Raw genomic sequence first — 24,229 nt, 5'->3', positions numbered from 1 at the left:
CCCTCCTTGGTTTCGGTCAAACCAGAAAGCGAAGTATATGCTTATTTTTCAGTGAATGAAAAATATAAATGCTTCTCCGCACTAGATTCCCAGACATCTAATTACAGCATTGAAAGAGAGAAACAACTGATCCCTGGTGGAAGGGGTTAGAAACCCCAAGACAGATGATATATTACAGGAAGAAATGTGAGTGCAACATCATGATGAGAAAAAAGCAATGTGTTTGTTTGAGTTCATTCTGTTTCCGTATGTTTTTTATCTTCTGTTTTTTTTTTTTTATGCTTTTGGATGTTATATATACCCTTCGCCTTGTCTTGCCCACAAACAGGAGTTTCAGGTTTTTAGCTAAATCTGCGCATTGACATCAGCGGCTTTTTAAACCAATCTCACCTCATTGTCCACAATAAAAACAAGAGGATTATGTTACCCCAGCTTAGATGACATCATCTCGAAGCCCAGCACAATCAACCGTCCTCTCCTCGTTTGACAATTAGCATGCTCGTACACAGAATGAACCCTCTAATCACAGCGTTTCACAGTCTTTGGAACTGGTCGTTTTGAGAGAGTGAAAAGAGCGGAACAAAACAATACGGTATAGTGGGCAAACTGGGCCGCAGTCTGGAAATTCCCGCTGGATTGTTTATGTTCTGGAAGAGCAGCAGGGAAAGGGGACAACGCTAATGTTGTAATGATCGTGACAATAGCGGTCCTGTGTCGGTAAAACAATGTGTATGACTGGCCAGCTAGGGAGCCAAGATTCTATTGATTTATGTTGTGACCTCCAAACAATCCTGAATGGCCTCGCAAACAAGCAGCTCTACTCAAAACGAGAGATGTTGACCCCCCCCCCCCCCCCCTCCATGTGTGAATAAACAAGTGACCCATGTTGGGTCTGTGAGAGGTCACTGCACAGCGGAGTTATGGAGATGGACAGAGGAGAGGACAGACAGACAGTGGGCCTCCGAGAGACAGAGCGAGTGAGACGGGAAGAGAGAGGGAACGGACAGAGCAGGAGAGAGAGAGAGACGCGGGTGTGTTGGTTTCTCCCTGTGGCCTCTGCTGCCCTAATGGACTCGGACGCCACAGGCCAACCTCGGGGCAACTTGGGCTTCTCCTGTTTTGACGATATCAAGATTGATAGCTCTCGTCAGACCCCAGATCAGCTCCATGGGTTGTAATATGTCCCATGTGGCTACATCTCCAGTCACAGGCAGCCATGTTTAATGGTGGCTGACCTCCACCTTTTCTTTCTTCAGCCTTATTGAATATATTTGTGGTCCACAAATCAAGTCGTATGGCGGTTCTGTGGCACTGTTTAGAAATATTCAGAAAGGATCCCTGAAAGCAAGGGAAGTAATAAAAGAAACAGATAAGTGGAACCACATTTTTATCCATCCTGACCTGGGATTAGGCTAAAGCACCCAGTCTAGACATCAGCTCCATGCAGCATCCCACAGCACCCAGATCTCTCTTCCTTTCCTTTGCGCCCTCTGCTTCTTTTGCACTTTCCCTCTCTTCTTTTCTCTTTCCCACTTTCACAACTCAGTTGTCACAATGTTCTGACCTTAACAGCTAGCTTTTGATCTTTGACTCCCGAGTCTATCTCATCACCCTCGAAGTCAGGTGTGGTCCTCTGGTGATGCGATAAAATGGCCGAATCAGCAACAACCCAGCGATACACGAGGAAGACAGGCTTCAAAGAATGTCACGTACAAACACACCAAAGAAAACTTCTGAGGTTTCCCTTTTTTCCCTTCTCTCTACTCATGTTCACTGTCTAAAAATGCTTGTTTGTCCGTACACAGCAAGTGCGCATGAAGACAGAGCTCATGCATGTTTAGCGGCTCAGTAATTGTGACAGGGCTACAATTAAGGGAAGACTTAACCACGTCACGCTGCCCTCATTGTGCTGCGATTATGTCCTTGATTGTGAAACAAAGGTACACAACAATGGTTTGATAAGACCTCTTGTTTAATGAGACTTTGCTGTAACTCCTGTGTTCATTCAATTAGTGAACAGGTCTTCCATTCAGGCCTGGGCACCCCAATTCTCATCTACCCAAATGCGACAAACTCCAACCCCTCGCATCCCCAAAACTCCCCACCCACCCCCTGCCCTTAGCCTTCAGCGTCCCACATTGGGTCTTGGCATCCCCCTGAACATTCAAGACACACAGACTCCTCCTCCATCCTCCGACCCCCCCTGCCCCCCCACACACCCTCCACACACACACCCATTTGATTGTGATTGACAGCATCTTTGTTCCATTGTGCGGAGCTGTCGCCTCTGATGAAGACACACACACAGAGCTGAGACGCTGCACTCATTGTACACTGCACAGAAACTACAGGTCTGCAACCTGTGGTCTGATTATGAGCTCCGTGCAGTGGGTGAGTCTGGACCCGGCAGGGCATGGCAGGATGGGGTGGAACCGTGTGTGTGCAGACAGGACAAACTCTGGTTGGGCTATCCAGGCCAGACTGCAGACCTCTCCCAGTGTGGACCAGGGGGTCCCGGCCCAATGGGCTGAGGGAGCCAGCTGGAGAGGGAGGCTCAGTGCTGCGCAATGTGTCTGAGGAGGCCGTCATTAGGGTTCACCCCTCCTCAGGGATGGGAACCAGGTCACATTCTCTCACACGGCACAAAGCAGGGTGTGTGTGTGCGAGGGGTGGGGGTTCAAGGGAGGGGTTTTGATGGGGAGCAGGCCATGACCTCTTTATATCCATCAACAGATCACTAACTTGGCCCATAGACATGCTCATACAACACATTCACACACACGCACGCATGCATGCAAACACATGCTAATGTGTGCGTATGTGCACAGAAGAAAATGCACAAAATGCATAAGCAAAAACAAGTACGTGAGGCATTATGTGTGTGTCTTCACCTGAATATGGTCCCAATATCTTCTCTCTGTTCGCTGAGATAGGTTTGTTATGCTACATGGAAATTAAGACAATAAGGAATATGTATCTTTCCCAACTAACCCAATATTTTTTTAGATATGTATCTGTGTGAATTGGTGTTGACTATTGTATTATTGAAATATATATTGTAACAAATCCAATGTATGAAACAAATCTGAAAAAAAAATGCCTGTGTGCAAGATATGAACTATTTGATTATATTGCACTTGTCTATTTCAGGCCACTGAGGATAAATTCCTTTACACTACAGCTCCAGCTCTGCTGGCTGATCATTGCGAAATCCACAGGTTGACTGCCAGGGGAAGAAAGTGAAATACTGCCCCCTCCTGGTGCCCAATGAGTTTTTCAGAGAGAGACAGACAGAGAGAGAGAGAGAGAGAGAGAGAGAGAGAGAGATAGAGATAGAGAGACAGAGAGAGAGAGACAGCAACACATTGGAGAACTAACAGGAAAGTATCAAGAAACTATATCAGTTAAAGTGGTTACATTTTATTATTAATATCCTTAAAAAAAAACAAAGTACTTTTGATCAGAAATCAGAAATTGTATTTATTTTTAAATCAAGAAGCTAGATTAAAAATATCTGACCTTCACAAACCTTTAGTTTATCGACATATTAAAAAATATGATTTAACAGCAGTTATGACCAACACTAACAACATGAAATTAAGGTCACAAAACAATTAAAGAAGATAAATTCATTCGGTCTCTGTCATACATGTTATAACTCTGGTGAGCCTGAGTGTACAGTTATCTAGGATACAAGTTATAGAACTATTTCTCTATAATTGTATTGTTTCTCTCTGTAACAGAGTTCATTTTTTTGTGCTTTGTTGTCTGTCCATGGGGCTCGCTTCTCTTGTCCGGTCTGTGAGTTCTCATATAAACAATACAGACATCCTACCACTAAATAACCACGGTATAAGGCAAGGCCTCGGCTTTATATTATGTGTGGACAATAATCCAATGTTTGTGTGTGTTTGCTTGTATTTCTGTGTTTTATGTATGTATGTTTCTCTCTGTGTGTTGAAAACATGATGTCATCCTGAATACAACATCTCTGTGTACAACTTGTGCAATTGTGCGTGATGTCTGGCAAAGCTTATCATGGTAGTAGTGTCTTTGAACTACAAGGCACCTCCCCTTTCCTGGGTTACTGGCTCTAGTCTACCTGCTGAGCCCGAATCCTCAGGAAAAGGCAGTAGGAACTTGGTGTGGGGGGTCAACAAACGGGGAGGGTAAAGGTAAGGGGGCGGGGACTGGTCATCCTCTTTAGTTAGGTGAGACGGTGCGTCTGCGCAGGCAGCTGCATGTCAGGCACTTGAGGATGCTCATGGTGATGTGCATGAGGGGGCCAAAATTGAAGAGTAGATTGTAGAAGGTGTTGACAGAAAGGCCGCCAGTCTCATCTGCGTACTTTAAGGCCACGATGGGTGTGTAGAGGCTGTTGGTCAGATTCCTGAAGCGAGGGCTGTTTGACTCAATTACCTTTTTAGTGCACTGGGGAGACGAGAAGCAAAATAAAAGTGTTGACTAATTTCATTGCTGTGCAAGCCGGTTGAATATTTGTACCAGTTAGTGATCACAGAAACACAACATTGATTCTCAAATCCCGAGCCGAGTGAGAAACCTTTTTCTCTTACTTTGGCTATGTCGTCTGGCGTCTGGCCCATGGCTTCAAATATATCTATGGACGACGGCAGGTAAACGTCTTTAAAATACCGAACTGTGTCAGCATCTACTCCTGGGTACTCCATCTTGGCCACATCCTCCATCATCTTCGTCTCAAACTCTGTGTGCACTGGGCCCGGCTCAATCATGGACAACCTGTGAGGAGACAATATATAAGAAAGGTGTGAAGGAAGCATTGACAGTACGACGCGAAGACATAACGTGAAGGAAGAACCAGAGGGAAGAAGGTGATCTTACCGGATATTGAACTTCATCAATTGCACCGCCATACTCTCACAGAAACCTTCCATGGCAAACTTAGAGGCAGTGTAAACATCATTGAACACCACTCCTATATCAACAAAACAGGAAGATAAAGGACAGCATCACTGCATAGTATATTCACATTTTACAGTACTCAATTAACAGCAGACATGCATCAAACATCATTGACACATAAAAGGCCTTAGAAACTCAAATCAGCCAATTAACAGAGATGTCACATGGAACAATATCATTCCCAGACCGAATAGTGAAGTCAGTTCAGCCTACTTGCTTGTGAGTCACTACTTTGCAACCCTAGTTTTACTGAAAATGTAAGGCATAATAGCTAATCACTAAATACAAATATGTTCAGATTCCAAATGTCAAGCATCTTCATTTGACCTTAAACTGCTTGCAAGCATTGTCAGCACTACGATTGGAAAACAATATAATTTAACAGGTTACATCAAAGTACTCAATCGTAAACACTTGGATTTACGGCTCAATATGAGTCATTTTTTCAGACGTAAGACTCCCCCACGGGTATGTCCCAAAATACATATATGAATATAAAGAAAAAAAAGAAGAAAAAGAAAAAGATATACACACACACACACACACACACACAAATCCTACCCTGAAGACCCATGACACTGCTCATGACCACGATGTGTCCTGAACGCCTCTTCTTCATGTCTGGCATCACTTCTTTGATCATGCGAACTACACCGAAGAAGTTGGTCTCAAATACTCTCTTCATCTCCTCGATGCTGATGCTTTCCACAGGCCCGAGCAAGCCCACGCCTGCATTGTTGACTGACAGGAAACACACGAGCGCAGAGCATGTGAGATCATCTTTTAAACGGTTATGATATTGTTTCATTTAACACAAAGAAGTGATATTGCATTGTCATCCACGACGGCCTTTCTACCGGAAACAAATCCTTATCGATAGATTGCAGATGCTATTTCTTGACATTGCCACCAGATGTCAGTGTGTGACAACGACGGAGAGGTGTGACATAACACCAGTCCATGTTGAAGGGCCTCTAGGTCGTGAGTAATTATGTGAAGGGGGGATGTAATGTTGAATTCACAGTGAGAATGGATGCAGGTTCATAAATAGAACCGTTATCCAGACTAAAGGTGTAAACATGACAAACAAAAATAGACATCTGTTCACAAGTTGTTAAGCCTGCAACATATATTTTGTAAAAATTACAATAAAACTAGTCGATTAACACCAAAGGCCCTAATTAATTCTCGGTTGACATGGTGATATTGGCGTTGTATGTTCTGTTTTCTCTGACAGGGCCCCTCTCTTCAGAAAAAGGCGTCATGGGCAGATGGAGCTGCAGACTCGGCTTCAGCTATATTTCACACTCTCAGTCCGAATATCAGTTTGCTGTCTGTTTTGGTACAGAATCTGTCTGCCCACTGGAATTTCAAAGACTCACCCAATCGCGCCCCCTCACACACCTAACTGCAGAACCACAGGTGACACTGCTACAAGAGATTGGCCTCCAAAAAACCATTTCAGTAACTTGTAAAAAAAAAAGTCCTCAGGTCAAAAAGGTTGTGGCTTTCTAACAGTAATAACACTGTACTGTGATAATTTTCTTGTCCACTTGACAAGTATGTTAGAAGTTTACTGTTTCTCTCTCTCACGGAAGGTCGACATTGCTCTTTGTGTTAAATATAGGCTACTATCACGGGGAGGTTCAAGGCGAGTGTTCTGTGCATTGGATTATCAATCCTACACAAAGTACATTTCTTAAGGACTTAAGGTTATATATATATATATATATTTATATAATGTTATCAACTGATCTAAAAATGTGTGAGGGCCTGTCATTCGAAGCTGGGGAAAGGGGTCAAATGGCAGATGCAGGCCTAGGTTTCCAGGCGTGTCCCACTCACTCAGGATATCAATATGGCGGTCCTTGACATTGTTGATGCACTGCTTGACTGAATCGTCGCTGCACACGTCCAGTGGGAGCAACATCAACGTCTTGCCATACGCGTCTCCAGCTGCCTCCAGTAGCTTGTCCTTCTTCTTCAGGTCCCGCATGGTGGCGATGACTGAGAAACCGAGGAGCGGAACATATTATTTCACTCGTATGATGGCGTGGCTCTAAACGCAAGAAAAATAGTCTTTTTTTTTTAGCAACCAGGAAACAGCTCTTTAGACTTGGTCATTTTCTTATTTGGTCATTAAATAAAAAATCATTATTTGCTGTAGTTGCTGTAAAAGAGAGGGAGAGAAAAATACGTGACGTGTTGTCACTGATAAAATGACAGACTTCAATGTGAAGCCAATGATCCCACTAAAGGACTACATGAGTTAGATGTGTGGGTCAGAGTTTGTAGCGATGGCCACGCCTCTCAGTTTACAGGACCCATTATTGATTTCCTCTGAACTTTGACCCACATGCAGCACAGGAATCTATCATGATCAGTGACAGCAGCTATCAGCAGAGTGTTGACTCGGCTTTCACGGCTTCTTCCATGTCATGTGTCGTGCTAGTACTTTGCTGACGGACGGGCTTTCTTGCAGAGAAAAGAGGAAGACGGTGATGTTGCACAATGGCAATCAGTCGGAGTAAATAGCCTCTTCTTCACACATTATGAATCTGGCTCTCTACCTGTTGTCCTTGAAAGATAAAGACTAACTTCTTACCTGATTCTTGTCTGAACAGAGACACGGTTGGATAAGTACGATGAAAAGAGGACTTGCTATGCTGGAGACATTACATGTTTCCTAATGCAACTAAGAACGCCGTTGTGTAATTGTCATCATCCAACAAACACACACGACTCTGGGCATGACGTTTCGTAAAGTCTAATTAAGTCTAATCTCGTGATTTGAAAAAAAACGTGTGTCCATAAAGCAACAAAGAGATTTAGAAGTGAACAAGAGATCTATTGTTCTTCTGGCTCCTGCAGGAATTACTCTTGGGCTGCTTAAACATTCTTGAATTAACCACATCGCATTGCACACACTGAGGTCTTTTTTGGGGTTTTTTTCTCCGAGTTCGGAGCATGTTACTGCCACTACTTATTACTTTATGCACAATGCCATATTTAATCTCCGCAGACCATGAGGAATGAGCTGATCAGCGTCATTGCTCAGAGGGGGCCTTATTGAAAGCAGGTCACATTGTGAAAAGAAAATCTGCTCAAAACCGGTGTTATGGGAGCAGTTAATCACTTTTGTTTTGCTCATCTATTTCACGCTGATAAAAAAAAAAAAAAAAATCAGGGGGGCATTGGGTGATTTTTTTTTGGAGAAACTTGAACTAACACCTTGCCCAGTGGTTCAAGCCGGTCAATAAAACCGTCTTGAATGAGTTAAATGAGTTAATGCATACGATGCCGGCTGAAATCAGAGGGTTTCACTGTTACCTCACTGACCCCACTAGGCCTACAGCTAATTATGTTATTCTGCATAATGCAACAACAACGGGGGTCTGAAGGCAAACTCTTACCAACAGGAGGAGGAGGGGGGAGGGGGGGGGGGGGGGGGGGGGGGGGGTCTAATGTAATTCTGTCTGAGGCTCCATGACATGGAAGCGTTTTTTTTTTTTTGGGAAAGTGACACAACGATGGCTGGGAAGCAGAAGAGTAGACGCACGGAGCAACGATGTCAAAGTGGGACACTCTTAACTCCACTGAGCACCAATGAAGACTTCAAACAAGGCCCTCGCTTTGGAGTGAACCCTCGCTTGTACAGGTCTCAAACTCTGTCCCCCTTTCCACACTCGCTCCAATGAGGGGACTATAGGCACATTAGACACGGCACTAAACCGGAGCAGGCGGTCCACAATTCACTGCGGTAAAAGGGGCTTCTTTGTGCTGGAGAAGTCACTTGAAAGAGAACTGACAAGACTCCTTTTTAGGATTCCGCCTGGAAAGCGGCATCCACGCAGAGCCCGAGCCTGGAAACTGCGCTTTCAGATGATAATTGTAGAACCAAAGGGGAGGGGGGGGGGGGCTAGGGGGCGACTGAATCCCAGTCCAATACATAAAAAGATATGGATCCGATATCACTAGGGTTAGTTGTTCCAATGGACATTGCAACAAATCACAATATATATATATATATATTTTTTGCCAACAAGACGCAGAGTTGACGCGTGAAAACTCCACAGAACCGTGTGCGTAAAAGGAGTGCTGGCGCATTAGCAGAGCTTTGAAAGGAAAAGGAAACACGAAATAGGTTTTCAAGCGAAACACAGTGTTAGAGGCTTGCTACTAATAGGTCCGATCAAAGAAACAATGTAGAAGAAAGCGCATTTACCATGGTAACGCTTCTTTTCATCTTCGGCCAGCGTGACGGCGATTCGTAACCCGATGCCGGAGGAGCAGCCGGTGATCAGCACAACTTTCTGCCCGCTGTTCGCCATGATTCGTCCGGGTGGGCGCCGTGTGGAGCAGCGGTCCTCTGCTCTGGATGGTCGCTGCCGAGGGAGCTACCGATCACCAGACTTATAAAAAAAGAAAAGAAAAGCTAAAGCGGATCATGCAGCCACCTCAGCCATGTGAGCCTCTAATTCAGTCACATGTTCAATAAAATCAGAAAGCAGAAAAAAAGACGTGGCGTGTTGTAAACTGGATTTAAAAAAAAAAAAAACTTCATAGGTGCCGTCCTGCCCTGAAAAATGAGGGTTAATTCCTCCAAAATGCGTGGCCGTGCATGCGCGCACGTGCGTGTTGTGTTGAGGGGGCAGTGCTTATTTGATTTCTGAGCTGGTGACCCCAACAACAAATAACTGTAATATACATGCAGTAGTCACGTGATGTTTTGGTCATACCTGGTGGCGTTAAATATTCTTAACAGGAATATTTCAAATGTTTTATTTTACAGTAGCCTATACCGAACGCTTTTGTTTTGTTTTGTGTTTTTACAATTATGCCATCTTTTATACTTTGAATAAATTAGTTAATTGGATTTTAATGATCAATATTTGAGCTGCACATACGATTTTAGAACAAATCACACATTATTATTATTATTATTATTATGCTATTTGCTGTTGTAAGCTTGTTATTTGGCTCTAGATAATTTATTTATAAAACCAATCATCCCTATCTTATTTTAGAAGGGAATGTTTATAGTAACTTAAAGTGCTGCATTGTACTGCCATCTGGCGGTAAGAAACGGTGCAGCACACGAAGCACGAAGGCTTACTGACTGCATAATACCTCATCAATAAACAATGCTAATAGCATAATTGTAATCCCATTATGAACTGAATATAGTGGTTTGGGTTTGATTATCTGCTATGCATGTTTGGGTTGACACATATGCCATCAGCAAGACTCTGTCATGTGACCAGTGGACCCTATTCTTGATATGTGTTGTCAGGGGTCAAAGTGCTGCTGATAACAAACCAGACTTGCTTCTTTTTCTCTGATGAAAGGACACAGCGCAAGAGTCAGAGTCTGCCGGGTTTGAGCCTGTTGCTAAATGTGATGCAATCACATGCAAACTGTCAAGTCTTCCATTTACTCTAATACTGATCCTCATAAGCCCCAAGAAGGGATGAGTGGCTGCATGGTCCAAAGAGCAATCTGGACGGATTAGTGAGTAGGTGAGTTGTTAAACGCAATCTGTGACTGGTGCCTTTCATTTTTTGGCATCTACTTATCAAATGCCTCGCTAACTTTACATGATGGACATTTAGTGCTGCAGTTTTTCCCAATCAGAAAACACATAAGTATACATACATTCTTAATGCTTTTACACATTTGGAATAATTAGCGTATCTGTTTCTGCTTGTAAGCATTGGATTGATGGGGTCTGTCACGCATTCCACCACACCTTAGATTGTTTTCATCCCACCTGCCTGGTTACTAACTCTCCTGTCATTTCAGATCGTCCCAGAGCATCAGCTCTCTTTCCCCTCACCATGGTCCTCCACGCCCACCTCACCTGCAGCACACCCCCTCATCAGCGCCTCACTCTTTAGGCCCTCCCACTCTGTTATCTTCTGTACCTGATCTGCCTGTTCCGTCCCTGCCTGCCTTCACCTCGCATTTTCTGCCTGCCCCCTTTTTTTTGGATTTGTTTGCCTCAGTGACTGATCTCCCGGTCCTGCCTGCATACCAAGTAAACTGAGCTATCCTTGTACCTCTGTCTCGTTGTCGTGCTTTGGGGTTCCAGTTCCTACGTACTAATAATCCTAACAGGATCATTATGATGGATCTTCTCAGCTCAGGGGCTTTTGGTGTCGAGGAGGATTACACATCACATATTAATTAGGCTGATGCATGTGGCTTCACGCAGGTGAAATGAGTTTTGGATGTATTCTCTGGAGTTCTTCCTCCCAGCTTAGGATACCTTATTATGTATTCAACTGGTGCAACTAAAACCTTGCAAGCTATTTATGATTATTGTCTGACACAAACCATTTCTGCCCTTGCGAAACTATTACAAGCGTACCATAATGAATATGGGTCCCACCGGATTTAATCCTCCCCCCTGGTTAACCCCTTTGACCCCATTCTCATTTTAACATGTTAACACAATGTTAAGCATCACAGTCACGATAAGGACAAGACGAGAGGTGAAAGCAGATACACCTACACACACACACACACACACACACACACACACACACACACACACACACACCCACAGGCAGAGGGAATAGTGTGAGGGGACAGGTTCCTGAGCTTTCTATCCTCTGAGGGTAAACTGAGGTTACTCCATCCATTGTCAAGAGCAGACATTTCTGTAATAACTTTGTAAAGATTCTCCCAAAGGGAAGATATTTCCACAAGGACTTGGAGTCCTTGGTCAGCCGGTAACCAGCCGACAAAACGGGTTTAAAAATCAACGTCAAGCGCGGAATGCATGCAACTCAACATAGGAGAAGACATAACTACAAAGAAGAAATCATCCAATCATCACCGCGTGTGATAAACTGTCTGTTATGCTGACAACAGAGAGCGGGCTGTCGGCTTACATAGAGTTTAGGCCCATTTTCCTCTCGCTGTCTCACAAAGCTGATGTCTGCTTATTGAGAACATCCCTAAGCTATGACCCATTTCTCTCACCAGAAAGCAGAAGTTGACAATGAGATAATAAATGTATGTCGGATAAAGTAGCTTTAAATCCAAGCTGACGGTGTGAAAAACAACAGTAGCCTACCGCTCAGCAATAGAATAGCATCATAATAGCAGTCATATATGAAAAAAGAGTGTTTGAGCCTGAACTCAATTAATGTAAGAGCACAAATCCATCAAAACAAGTAACCCTAAAGTCAGTTTTCATTCATCTTATTTGCCCCTTTATTATATATTGATTATAATATATTATTATAATAATTACACTGTTGAAAAGCTTTGAATCGGATGTTAGGTTGATGCTTTTCTTCCTTCTTTTTATCATTTACATTTGAAATAGTTTGGACTCCAAAAGAAGAAGAATTCACAGTGTTGCATGAAGGAGGAGAATATTGTTGTCATTTCAATGTTGTTTTCTAGTCAAGAGAAGCCGAAAGAGACCCTCGATCATTACTGAAACACCACGGTGCAACTGGACCCTTAATATTTTCATATTTCTTTGGCCCCTCTGCAGTCTACTCAGTGGTGAGAATGAACCTGCGTTATTTGTCAGTCTGCTCAGATCCAGTTCCGCTGTGTAACCCCGCGCTAACTTTCTATTGCTATTGTTAATTTGAAGATTGTTTTTGTTTATAAAGCAGCACACCCGTTAATATTCCAGCTTGTTATCGGCATTATTGTGCACTTGACATCTGCAGATATTTTGATGCTCGGATTCCAGTTTATTACACCGATGCCTGGTGATTTCTTCTATTCTTATTTGTCTCTTTCGACCCTTGCAATTGTCCGCCTGGTTTTGAACCATTGCAGTGTTTTGCGTTCTCCACGTAAAAAACAAACCCTTCATACTAAATAACACCAATTTGTAAAAAAACAACAACCTAAAAGCATGAAAGACTATTACTCTATGAAAATAGAGTAGTCCTCTCAGCCTGTAACAAATCAAGCTTTTGTGGCAGGAGATTCCAAATATTGCACGGTAGTTTAATATGAAAAAAACAACTATAAACTAACAGTTGTAAAAGTCAGCGCAGGCGACCGCTAGAGCTGTCCAAGAGTCAGCAGCTGGAATAAGGTCAGGGCTGTTCCTGGCATGGTTCTCCTTGTGTCCCTTGTGCTTTTGGACAACGTGGACAGGTGCTTTGGCTGGAGATGAGGAGGGGTGCTGGGCAGCGAGTGATGTCTACCAGCCTCCAAGCTATTGCTGTGGAATTTCAGAAGATTGAGACACAGAAGGACCGAGGAAAGAGACAAAGAGGAGGGAATAACACATGCCCATACATGCTTTTCCACACTGAAAGCTTTCTCTGTTTTTAATGTCTTCTAAATCCTCCTCTCTTTTTCACCTCAAACTTTCCCCTCTCCATTTCCTCTACTGCAGCTCCGACTTCAACCCTCTTAGTAGCAATTTCAACATCCTTCGTCAGAGCCTTCACCTCTTCTCTCTGACTCCTAGTCTGAGCACGATCCAGCTGTGCCCGTGAGCCCAAATCATCAATCTGTAACCTCTCCATCGCAGTACAAGTCACAGAAGATGACACTGACATCTCTTCTAGCCCTACTTTTATAGCTTAATAGTCAATTTCCGGTGTACTGACTTTAAGGATACATGAGCAGATGCTCTTCCTGGAACCTTCACTGCTTTTCAAAAGCCGACTCTATAAAGCCATTGTCTGTTTTCACTCTTCCTAATTAAAGATGGATCGTGTGATTAGGTGCCGTCCTAAATGTTCAAAGTACATCAAAACAATGTGTTAAAACAAATGAATGTATGCACTGCATTTTAATAATCGTTCAAATAAACCATTATTTGCAGTTCTTAAAAAAAAAAAAATAATCGTATTTATACATTTTCTCTAATATTCCTCATCAAGTACATCGCACATGATTATCCCATTTTTGTTGTCGTTGTTGTTGTTGTCCCTCCTATTGGTGGCATCTCCATGATAAGAGACTGGTTTTCTGGCTGGTGGTGCTGGAAGAAGAAGGCAGTCTGGCTGTGTGAAAGGGCCGAGAGGACTGGAATGTTTGCCACAGGTCAGGAGTGGCGCTTTCTGCTCTTTTGTGTGCAGTCTGCAGAGGAGGTGTGGAATGCAAACTTCATGAGAATAAAAAGGGACGAAAGGGAAAGAGTAGCTGGGGGGTCGGCGGGGCTGGGAGGGGAGACTTTAAAGAAAAAAAAAAAAAACAGCAAGAGAGAGAGAGAGCGAGAGAGAATGGGTGCAAAGGCTTTAGAAAGGAGTGAGCTGGGAAAGTGGTTTAGGGGTTTGGAGGCAGACAGAGAACACAGTTAATTGAGAGAGAGAGTGCTAAAAAAAAAAAAGAAGTGGCCCACGAGCTGCAACCAGGAGGAGAGTTAAAACTGTTGCCGCAGCTGCAGGCATAGCACAATGAACACTCCACAGAGAGCGCTTTTAGAGAAAAAGGCTCTCCGGAGATCACCATGTGCCATTTCTGAGCACCAGTTAATACCCTTCTGAGAAACAGTTACTTCTCACCATCATATGTCATTCTGTAGACCGTAGGCTGCAGCACATGCCTGTAGAAAAAAAGCATTACTCACAATACAGTGGGATTTAGATTGCACTCAAGACGCTCTTGCGTGTAGTTTATTCGAATGTGAATATTTCTCAATGAGAACAAGCTCAAACATACGGGACATTGCCACTTATAGTGTATTCATTCAAAGAGAAACAAACAGCACGGCACCAGCTCCATCTGATCTTATCAAACACTGGACATAGATTGGTTCCCATGGGGGGCTGTGCACTTAGCCACTGTGGCACCATGTTGCAACCCCCCCCCCCCCTGACCTCTTTGCTTACTCTGCCCTTTAGTGCAAATGACATTTTATGTTATAGATGAAATGATTGTAATGCATAGGAGTTTCCTTCGCACGTTTGCCAGAAAGCTGATGCTATGGACGTATGAACTTCTATCTTTCACTCACAAAGAAAATACAAAGAAATGCTGCTTTGAACCATATTTAGTTTTTTTTTTTTTTTTACCTGAAGTTCTGCAAATAACAGTTGTTTTTTTTTTCAATCTTGGTGCCTTGCTATTTAGAGCTCAAAACACAATCACTGTGTTTTGTGCTGTAATCTGACAGCGAGGAGGAGGGTACACATGCAGGGCGAGTCGCTGGTGGAGTTGAATTCTTCTATTTGTTTGAGCAGTTCGTTGAACAGACGTGGTCCTTAGATGTTAATTGGTTTAGTCTCCCGTCATCTCTAAATATTATAATTATCACCAGACTGGCAGTTCCCCTTACAACAAAAAAAAAAAGAAAAACGGAAAATGTCCACACACTTTCTCATGGTCTGTCTGTTCCCTGGTTTGGCAACTTAACAGCAGGGTTAAGCAACTTACTGTGTGGAGCAACACAGTCTGAGAACACGGCTGATGGAGATCTTGCTCCTTTCAACGAGGCTCAACTATAAAGTTATTTTTTCAACATCCAAATGCCATAATTGTTAAAAGGGAAGTGCGCTGGTTATTAAATACCAAGCTACCAATCTTGTCCTGTCTGCTGTGCTCAGTCTGCCCCCCCCTTTGTACTGCAGGGTGTGGTTTGGTGTAAGCTCTTATGTAAGAACACATGCTTTCTGATGTATGGAGATACTATCATCAGCAGTCAGTGGGTGGCACAATAGATCAGGGGTTTCTCCACCCTCAGGCAGGATAACCTTCATTTTGTGTTTTTTTTTCTTCTTCTAGTTTTGAATTCACTGTCAAGACCCACATTGTACACAATCCTGCATAAAAGACCAGATTTGTTTCCACCATTAGCCCAGAGACCACATCTTCTCTTCCATGAATTACAGTTTAAATCTACATGTGCAGAACAACAATTTAGTTGTTATTTGAAGGCTCATTTATAATTCTGCTTTAAATGGTGAAATTATGAGAAGCTGTGAGGCTCTACGCACGCACGCACACACACGCACGCACGCACGCACGCACGCACGCACGCACACAGCAACATGAACATCATGAAAATCCTCATTATATTGTAATGACAGAAAGTAAAAAACAATATTTATCGCCATAATATACAACTAAAAGATATCAGAAGCCCATTAAGAAGCACCGGAGTGAGATCTGAAAGGATTTTTTTTAAAAAGGTTTTTGTTTTCACAATGACTGCATAGAAATAATTATTTTCCCTTTGAGCATACATAACTCAATATTTGGCAAGCTGAAAGTCAGCCACCTCTTCCTTTGCAACTTTGCATATTTCTTCCTGGCAGTTGGCCTGTTGCCTTGTTCCTGCATGTTCTTCTACACGAGGAGCAATATTTCCAAACGCTCGTCAGCTCATGAGGATTAATGGGGCTTCACTTTATCTCACGGGGTTCTAAAATGTGGCGAGGACAGATTACTTCCCTTCACCTTCCACCCGCTCAGTGATTCGATGATAAGGATCGTTTATCACCACAGAACGACCTGCAGAGGGAGAGAGAGATACTTCCAATTTGTATCATCACACCACAATCTTCAAACTTCAATACCGAAAGCGTCATTTTTGTAATTCTGAGGAATAAGAGAACACATTATTAAAAAAAGATAAGAAACTGAAATAGGGGAAAAATACAGAGACGTCCTCAAGCTTTTTTTTCTTCTTTTTTACCTTTGACAAAATCGGTGATGGATTCATCTCCTGCCAAACTTTCAAACAGCGTATCCATAAATACATGTCAAATTACAGATGGAGAATAATTTGGCACTGCGGTGTTCCCACATGATTTGTAAGTGTGAACAACACAACGTGGATCTGTTGGATTCTGCTGATGGATTATCGAAATAAAGAGACCGCCGGCATGAACCGATTTTATTCTCCACGTTGAGCTCTGTTTAGCAACTTGAAAAAGGGGAATTAAATTACCTCACATATATCACCATCAGTCGGATTAATAAAACTCTCCTGGTTAATGAATGTTGACAAACTACTGGCATTAGACAGAAAGATCAACACTTTTCCTGCACGTCATGTGTAATATTTGATGTGTTGGGTCCCACAGGCTCAATCAATGCATGTTTGGCAGTCATGTGGAACTCCAAAGTCTGCCGTCAGGTCTATTTCTGGATTTACAAAAACGAAAACAAATTGTACATTAGAAACCTGAGTTTTTCTTTGTTTTATTGTTTATTGCGTTTTAAAGAATGGTTATCTGTACGTTGTCCCATAGTTGGACAAAGGTACACAGCACATGCTCTGGAAATATTTCTCACCCCGAGGTTAGACTACCCACTGGACTCTTAGTAACTATCTGCTAAAAGCTGTTTGGAATGCGGCCCTGACTCCGGCTGGCTAAGCTGGTACTGAGAAGGGAGACGGTGGGAGGTCAGGGGTCCATTGTTTACCAATCAACCGCAATCTGTTCACTTATCTGGGTGTTTCCATCAAACCTCCTACTGTCACTCACTCCCAATGCTTTTTTAAAATCTTCTTTATAATCACTCTACAACGTGTGCTGCCACAATGTACTGTCTTTGAGGCTTTTATCTTTTTTTTTAAACCTTATTTTGAAGAAGGATTTATTTGTATTACTGAACTAAACGTGTTTTAAAAAAAAAAGATCTATTTACAATGAAGAAGCATGCATATGTTTTGAGTCTACATCCTCACTGATGTCAATGGTGTTTAATAATTTGCAGCTACGAGTTGGGTTTGGCTTGGAACAATATGGAACAGTATCTTTGGATAAAAGAGAGAATTATGACTTATAAATAGGTGTGTTTCTCCATCTCAATTTAAGATTCGGCTTCTTTTCTCTGATTGTTGTGCACAGCATTCATTTACAAAAAGCTTGTTGTAGCTTGGACTCCAGACATGTTATCTTTGGTAATTTTCCAATTAGACAAGGTCCTCACAAGTCTTATCTTAGAGCATGTCTCAACGAAATACCACAGTCTTTCTGGAATTAATTATTGCAGCCCTCACAGGTGATCGTCACAGGATAGGTTTAAGTTTTGGCCGATGATTGGGGCAGATGTCATCGGCAGTATTAAGAGGTGATCAATTATTTCAACTCATTGCTGTCAGCGAGCACCATTCCTATTTTAAGATTATTAACGTCATGCAACCTAATGCAAACTCCATTCACATGATGTTATACCTGTAAAAACATGTTCATTACCAAATGGTGTAACACCCAATTATGTCTTTTCAATAATTTGATGAGGTTGAGCATGCACAAAGTAGACGTTTCTGTTGTGTGGAAACAGGAACTCATTATAGTCACGCACCTTGTTGTTTTATATATATAATGAGTTTTAAAGCAGGTTAGCCTGCCCCTGAACTAGTAGTCCACGACCTCTAACCGGAGGTCATTCCGCCTCACTGTGGTCAAGAACCAGTCTGAACAAGCATCACAGAACCGCTTCAGCAATGTTGGGCTGAGATTATAGACTGATGGTGGAGATAACCTGGTCTGCAAACACCAGGGCAGGTTCACCTCCATGAACTGGCCCGGGGTGTTTTAATGTTGACAGGTATTGAACTAGCGCTGTTGGTGAAGTTCAAAGCTTGGATACATCCTCCAGCCTCAAACCTCTGATCTTCAGTGTGAGGGCAACGTCATCAGGGAATCAAACAACAATAACTATACATTATGAGCATCATCACCATCATAATCATCATTGATATTATGATGCTAGCCAGTTGTTTCTATCACTGAGACATCCTGATCAAATCTATTTGAATCATGCGTGACTCCTGTTGTAGTCCCTGTGGATAAGATAGCTATAGGAAGACCTGCATATAGAAAACTGACAGGTGGACAGCATTGTACTCTCCACACTTCTGTTGGGTAATTACCACCTGCACGGAGTTCGACCCCGCACATTCTCACCAGTAATACACGTGATTTAGGACGCAATCTCCTCCACGCACGCGTCCTCGGAGCGTCCTGTCTGGGAGGGAAGAGGCGGAGGAGGTGGAGAGCAGAGGAAGGGGAGTGATGGGGAGAGGGAGAAATTGAATGAGAGGGGCAGAGCGAAACTGAGAGAAGCCACCACAACAAAACTTCTCCCAACAATCAAAGCAAGTGGAAGTACAGACTCCTGCTTCTCTCCTTCTTTTTTTTTTCTCCACGCGTGGCTGCTGAGTTCCCAACAAATATAACTTCAGTCTAAAGTTCTGGTGGCGGAGGCAGAGGAGGGGGGGTGGGGGGAGTGCTGCGGTCGGAAAGATGGACCATTTAATAAGGAGCAGGTCGCGCAGGAGAATACCGCTATTTGTTTTCATCCTTCTTCACGTAACGACGACACAAGCTGGTAAAGTATCTAGTTGAATTATTGCACCGTGCACTTGATCTAAGTTTCCTGTGACTTCCTTTTTTTTCAGCCATCTTCATACATCACTTGGTCCTTCGCCCAAAAAACAAAAAGTTATTGTCGCAAAAAAAAAAGAAAGAAGCATAATCTTTACTCCGTCTTCTAAGGTTCACTTTGGATCCTTCATACGCAAAATATGCTGAAGTTGTTTCCTGCATGCATGCATATTAATGATCATTCGGATTTGATTGAGCGTTTCCTTCTTTCAGCTGCGCCTTTTTTTTTTAAATTTATTATTATTATTTTTTTTACATTGGACACATTTCATAGCGTCTGCGTCCTTCCTCGCTGCGTCAGGTGAGCCGCGAGGACGTGCAGGCGGCGACGCGTCGGTAGGGAGTTGCGTGATGTCACGTTTGCGTTTGCTTGTGACCGGCGTCGGTTCGCTGTGAACGGGTTTAACGTCGGCTCGAGAAAAGAGGTGGATGGCTGAACACTGACCGGGCGAAGAGTAGATTAAAATTCCTGCCATGGATCCGTTTCATGTGCCCTCTGCTCACAGAAGGTCCTTAAGTGAAGGCGAGTAGCACTCACACACTTACTGACTTATGATTATTCTGCCACGCTTCAATATTTTACATGTTCTATTGCTTTCTATATGAGCTAGCTCAGCTCATATTGAACACACGTTAGTCACTCTGTGTCTTGTAGGAGTGAAGTACCTGGACTCTTTAAAAAAAAAAAAAGAAAAAAAGAAGTAATCCACCTGTAAGAAGAGAGCCAGTGTCCTGGTGTCCACATATTAAATTAAATATACTTTATTCATCCCCAGGGGGACATTTCTTTGTAGCAAGCAGCAAGCATGTTTACAATATATACAATACAATAAAATAAAAATAGCAGGGCGTATTACATTTAAGCATTTAAATAATAAAGGAAGTGGAAATTAAAAAAATATATATATGTTGCGCTTTCAGGATTGTTCAGCGAGTGCTGCCTGCACCCATTTTGAGACTCCCCCGTTCCCAAGATATAGCCATGTAACGATCAGCTCGTGCATATATACTGGATGTCATTTGGCCCACTGCTATCTGTCACCCACACGGGTCTCAATGCCCTGTGGTCGTGTCCTCAGTATCTCCAACTGGCAGCAGACTATTTCCGTGCAGGTGTTGGAGGTTTAGAGACTCCCTGATGGAGCGACATGCCTCAACAGCAGGAGTTTAACCCTGTGGTCACCATGGAGAGCTGAAAGATGTCTCCTTTTTTTTCTTCTTTCTTTCGCTCGTGGCTTCCCACATGCAGCCGGCTGGCAGGATTTGTTGGAATTGGCTGGCACAAAGTGATGGCATGGGGGGAAAGAGAGCCAACTGACTCGATCACATTCAAGTGACACAGCGGCTCTGTAATGAGGGCCTGTGAAGTGAGGGGCCGAGATGATTTCAAAGTGCATGGGACATATTGGTGGTGCTGATATGGCAGTCTTAGATGCGTGCATGCGCTTGATAATCTGTGTATGTATTACAGTGCCATCATGTTTTCCCATGTGCTTTCTGTGTGTGTTCAGCACAGAGGAACGGACTTTGTAGTCATGTTTGCTTACAGGAAGTGAGAAATTCTTGCACATGTCCACGGCTAGAATCCTCTGTTCTTTGGCCTCACCACATTTTTTTGCTCCGTTTTTGTTTCCTTCTTTTCTTTTCTTTTTCTGTTCCCTGTGAATAGGCAGTGTTTGTTTTTATTTTTATACGCCTTTATCTCTGCTTTTACATCACCGTTCTCCTCTTGCTCATGCCCCGCCTCATCCCTGGTTCTATGACGGAGGGGAAATTGTGCATGCGGCCCCCACACTGTGTCCTGTTTGATCAGAGCCTCCTTGCCAATTCTGCACCAGACTCCCAAAGGAGGACAGCAAGCCCCGTTTCGCCTTTGATCCAGCAACAAATTAGTGGCAAAGGAAAACAAATGAAAAAGGCAGCCACATTGAGCAGGATAGAGGACCGGAAAAGAGGAAATGTACGCCTGTTACAGCGTTTTCCTCCGCTTTGTGAGTTTGTGTTTCTGTAATGGAAACATTAAACATCAGAAGTATCAGTCATGCTGATGTTTGACCCCAGTTGCTGCGAGTGTCATATCAAACTTTATGATGAGGCAAAAAAAGTCTTTAATATGTAGAATTTATGCTTAAACACTTCATGGCGTCGGACGGCAATCTATAGCATTCAACACACATCTGGCTTCCAGAAACTCGGTAACTCCCTTCCCCTCGAGCCTTTATGGCTCTGAGTTTCTGATCACTGGGTGCTTCAAGGAGCTTTATGTGGGAGATGCTCCTTGTAGAATTGCAATGAGCAGACATCAGAGGGGCTGACTTCTTTGCAGTGTCTCCTTACATGTCATCTGCCTCTTCATCCCACTTCATGGGGCCTCAGAAAACTTTTAGAATATAATATAATCACATGCACTACTGTTTCCTAGGCAACAGTAGTACGCTTTCCTTCCAAAGCCATCTGTAGAGTCTTGTGAGCATTGTGACCTGGCTCACATGTTAACTTCTCTGAACCTGCCAAGTGTCGTTTAGACACTGAGCTGCGAACACAGAGAGGCCTCCGGCTTGTTAAGAATTTCTTTTAAATGTCCCTCAGAAGCACAAAGGAACAGAACTTCTAAAGGAGCATGTGTGTGTATACCTGTCTGACACACGGAGGGCGTGTGTGGCATTTAGTGTTATACTTTGATTTTGTCAGCTCTGGGGTTACACACCATAATAGCTGCCTCAATGTTATGATGTCTGAGAGACTAAATGACAGTTTGGGGTTGAAACTTGAATGGGGCTCGGTCATGTGTAAGCTTGCATGTTAATCCTCCGTGCCGGAAGGTACGTATGTAAATGTGCATTAGAAACTGTGAGCGCACTTGTGTTTGTTTCAGTGGCGTGTGATGTCGCATATTTGTGAGGACCTGATATCCTCAGAAAGATAAAAAAAAAAAAAGAAGAGAAAAGATGTTCCAACATCAGGTCATTTTAAACTCTCCCCGCACCTCTTTAAGTGAGTTTAGTGAGTAGACACATCGCTTCAGGCTAGGTTAAGGGCTGAGGTTAGCATGCAGTGGAGATTATGGTTAGGGAATGGATCTGCTGTTGTCAGAGCAGTAAAAAAGAACATCCTCACAAGCATATAGTACAATGTGTCTGTGAAGGGTCTGTTCTGTTCTGGGCTTTAAGAGGCAGGTGTTTTCTCTATGGGCCAAGCAGCTTTTGGCCCGGCGGCCCATCACGCTGTGAACAAACATGAGCAGAACAAACTGTGGAGATTGAAGAATGTGGTGCTGATGTGAGTTGGAAGGAAATGTGTAACCACATGCCACCAGAATCCTGCAGCTTTAACACCAACAGTAACAAGACACTGACCCATATTCGGCGGACATTTCATTCTCACGAGGAAACAGTCAATCGGGGAATCCCCATTTTATAGCCTGGCCTCGTATCACTTCCTGTCAAACAGACAAGAGAACATCATTTTTTATAAATACTGTATTCGTATTAATATGAATGTAGTATTGCAAACATGTTGGAATTAGAGGCTACAAATGCTTCAAATGAATTAACGGCCACCGTTGGCCCGCTTTCATCGTCGCTGTCGTCGTCTCTTAATAAGATTCGTGACTTCATAACCCCTCAGAATACGTTTTAAGCCGTTTGCAGCAGTCGTGTATTTTAACACTGACTTGATTTGCTCCTAAACTCTGAGCGATAACTCAAAGCAGACCCCACCACAAAGCACATGCAGTGCGATCGCTATCGCTGCCTTTCTGTTTGCACGCTTCCAGTCCTTACGTTACAGTGAATGTACCTTTGTTGTAGGTGTTTCAATACGCTACTCTTTGGTTTCAAAAAACCAAAGAAAAGAGCAGTGTTTGACAGCTAAAAGAATAGAGTGATTCAGAGAGCAACGTTGACTTGGGCAGGAGCCAAAGTGCAGTTGTTCCCCCTGTGTGGGCGTTATAATTGAGCTACATATAAACAGCTGTTCGGTCATAACAGTGCGAATGTTGAGTGCAAGCAATCTTATTTCTCAATCTTTGACTTGTTCACGTGCTACATCTTCAGCGTGTATTAGCTCTCCTCACCTCGCGGTGATCTTGTCCACACGCAGCCGCGACCCAGACAAAAGGTCACACCCGCTGCTAATTAGATTAAGGCTGTTCTTCATGGAGCCCGGGAGGAACCGTGTCTTGATTCATTCAACCACTTCCACTGGATGTGTCACATATTCTTCGGCACATGTGTTGACGCTTGTTGCATTTAAAACATGTTTTCTGAAGCAATGGCCCCCTTAGTAATCTTTGACAGAGAGTGGGATTTCAGAAGGAAAGCTGCTTTTCCCTCATCTCAGGGTGTGGTCCAAAATACGATGGGATATTGTCATCACCCAGATTCATTTTGGCTTCATTTCTTGTTAAAATCCAGTTCCCAGGCAATCCTTTTTGACAGAGTGGTACTCTGTGTGTGTGTGTGTGTGTGTGTGTGTGTGTGCCAGGGGTCTTTTCAGGCTGAGCTGGGAGTGTAGGTGGTATGAGTCACGGAGAATGTCTTCAGAGACATTTGCTTTCCAAACACAGAGCACACATTATGTCCATGCATGGCTAAGCGGTGCTGAGTCGTATGACCGCCGGGGCATGGAGAGACTGTGTCAAGTGTCACACAGCAAGGGAAGATTCACAGATGGAGAGACTGTTTGGTGGCATTTTTGGGGGCATAGAGCATAATCTGTGAGTGTGTGTGTGTGGAGGGGGGGGGGCTTAGCTCTTTTCTGTCAGGAAGACTGTGCGCAGCTCTGTTGCTGGACAGACGCGGTTGTCTCATTGAAAAAAAAACAAAAGAAAAAGAAAAAGAAGGAAAAAAAAGGCAGAAATGCCAGATGTCTGTGAAATTGCTGGATATTTCAGCTCCTTCCCAGTTCCCATGTACTCTGACCTTTTGGCGTGATTGGAAAACACTCTGAGTCATTAG

At 43.3% G+C, this 24,229-nt stretch overlaps 2 protein-coding genes across 2 annotated transcripts in view; one reads left to right on the top strand and one right to left on the bottom strand.

The window, feature by feature from the left end:
• Positions 1-3,460: 3,460 nt before the first annotated feature.
• Positions 3,461-9,617, bottom strand: rdh8a (retinol dehydrogenase 8a). The gene is made up of 6 exons (XM_034539357.1): positions 9,167-9,617; positions 6,787-6,948; positions 5,503-5,682; positions 4,861-4,954; positions 4,575-4,758; positions 3,461-4,431 (listed from the first exon to the last, which is right to left on the bottom strand). The coding sequence occupies exons 1-6, from the start codon at positions 9,270-9,272 to the stop codon at positions 4,204-4,206; spliced, it is 954 nt and encodes a 317-aa protein (XP_034395248.1). The 5' UTR covers positions 9,273-9,617; the 3' UTR covers positions 3,461-4,203.
• A 9,510-nt stretch (positions 9,618-19,127) lies between these two features.
• Positions 19,128-24,229, top strand: part of col5a3a (collagen, type V, alpha 3a) — a 45,365-nt gene continuing 40,263 nt past the window's right edge. The window contains exon 1 of the mRNA XM_034540243.1: positions 19,128-19,215. Within this exon, the coding sequence (XP_034396134.1) occupies positions 19,131-19,215 (85 nt within the window). The 5' untranslated portion in view covers positions 19,128-19,130. The remainder of the gene's footprint in view (positions 19,216-24,229) is intronic.

This window comes from Cyclopterus lumpus, chromosome 8 (genome assembly GCF_009769545.1).
Source record: "Cyclopterus lumpus isolate fCycLum1 chromosome 8, fCycLum1.pri, whole genome shotgun sequence".
NCBI lineage: Eukaryota > Metazoa > Chordata > Actinopteri > Perciformes > Cyclopteridae > Cyclopterus > Cyclopterus lumpus.
Note: the sequence above shows the minus strand (reverse complement) of the source record. Positions and strands in the feature narration are given on the sequence as shown.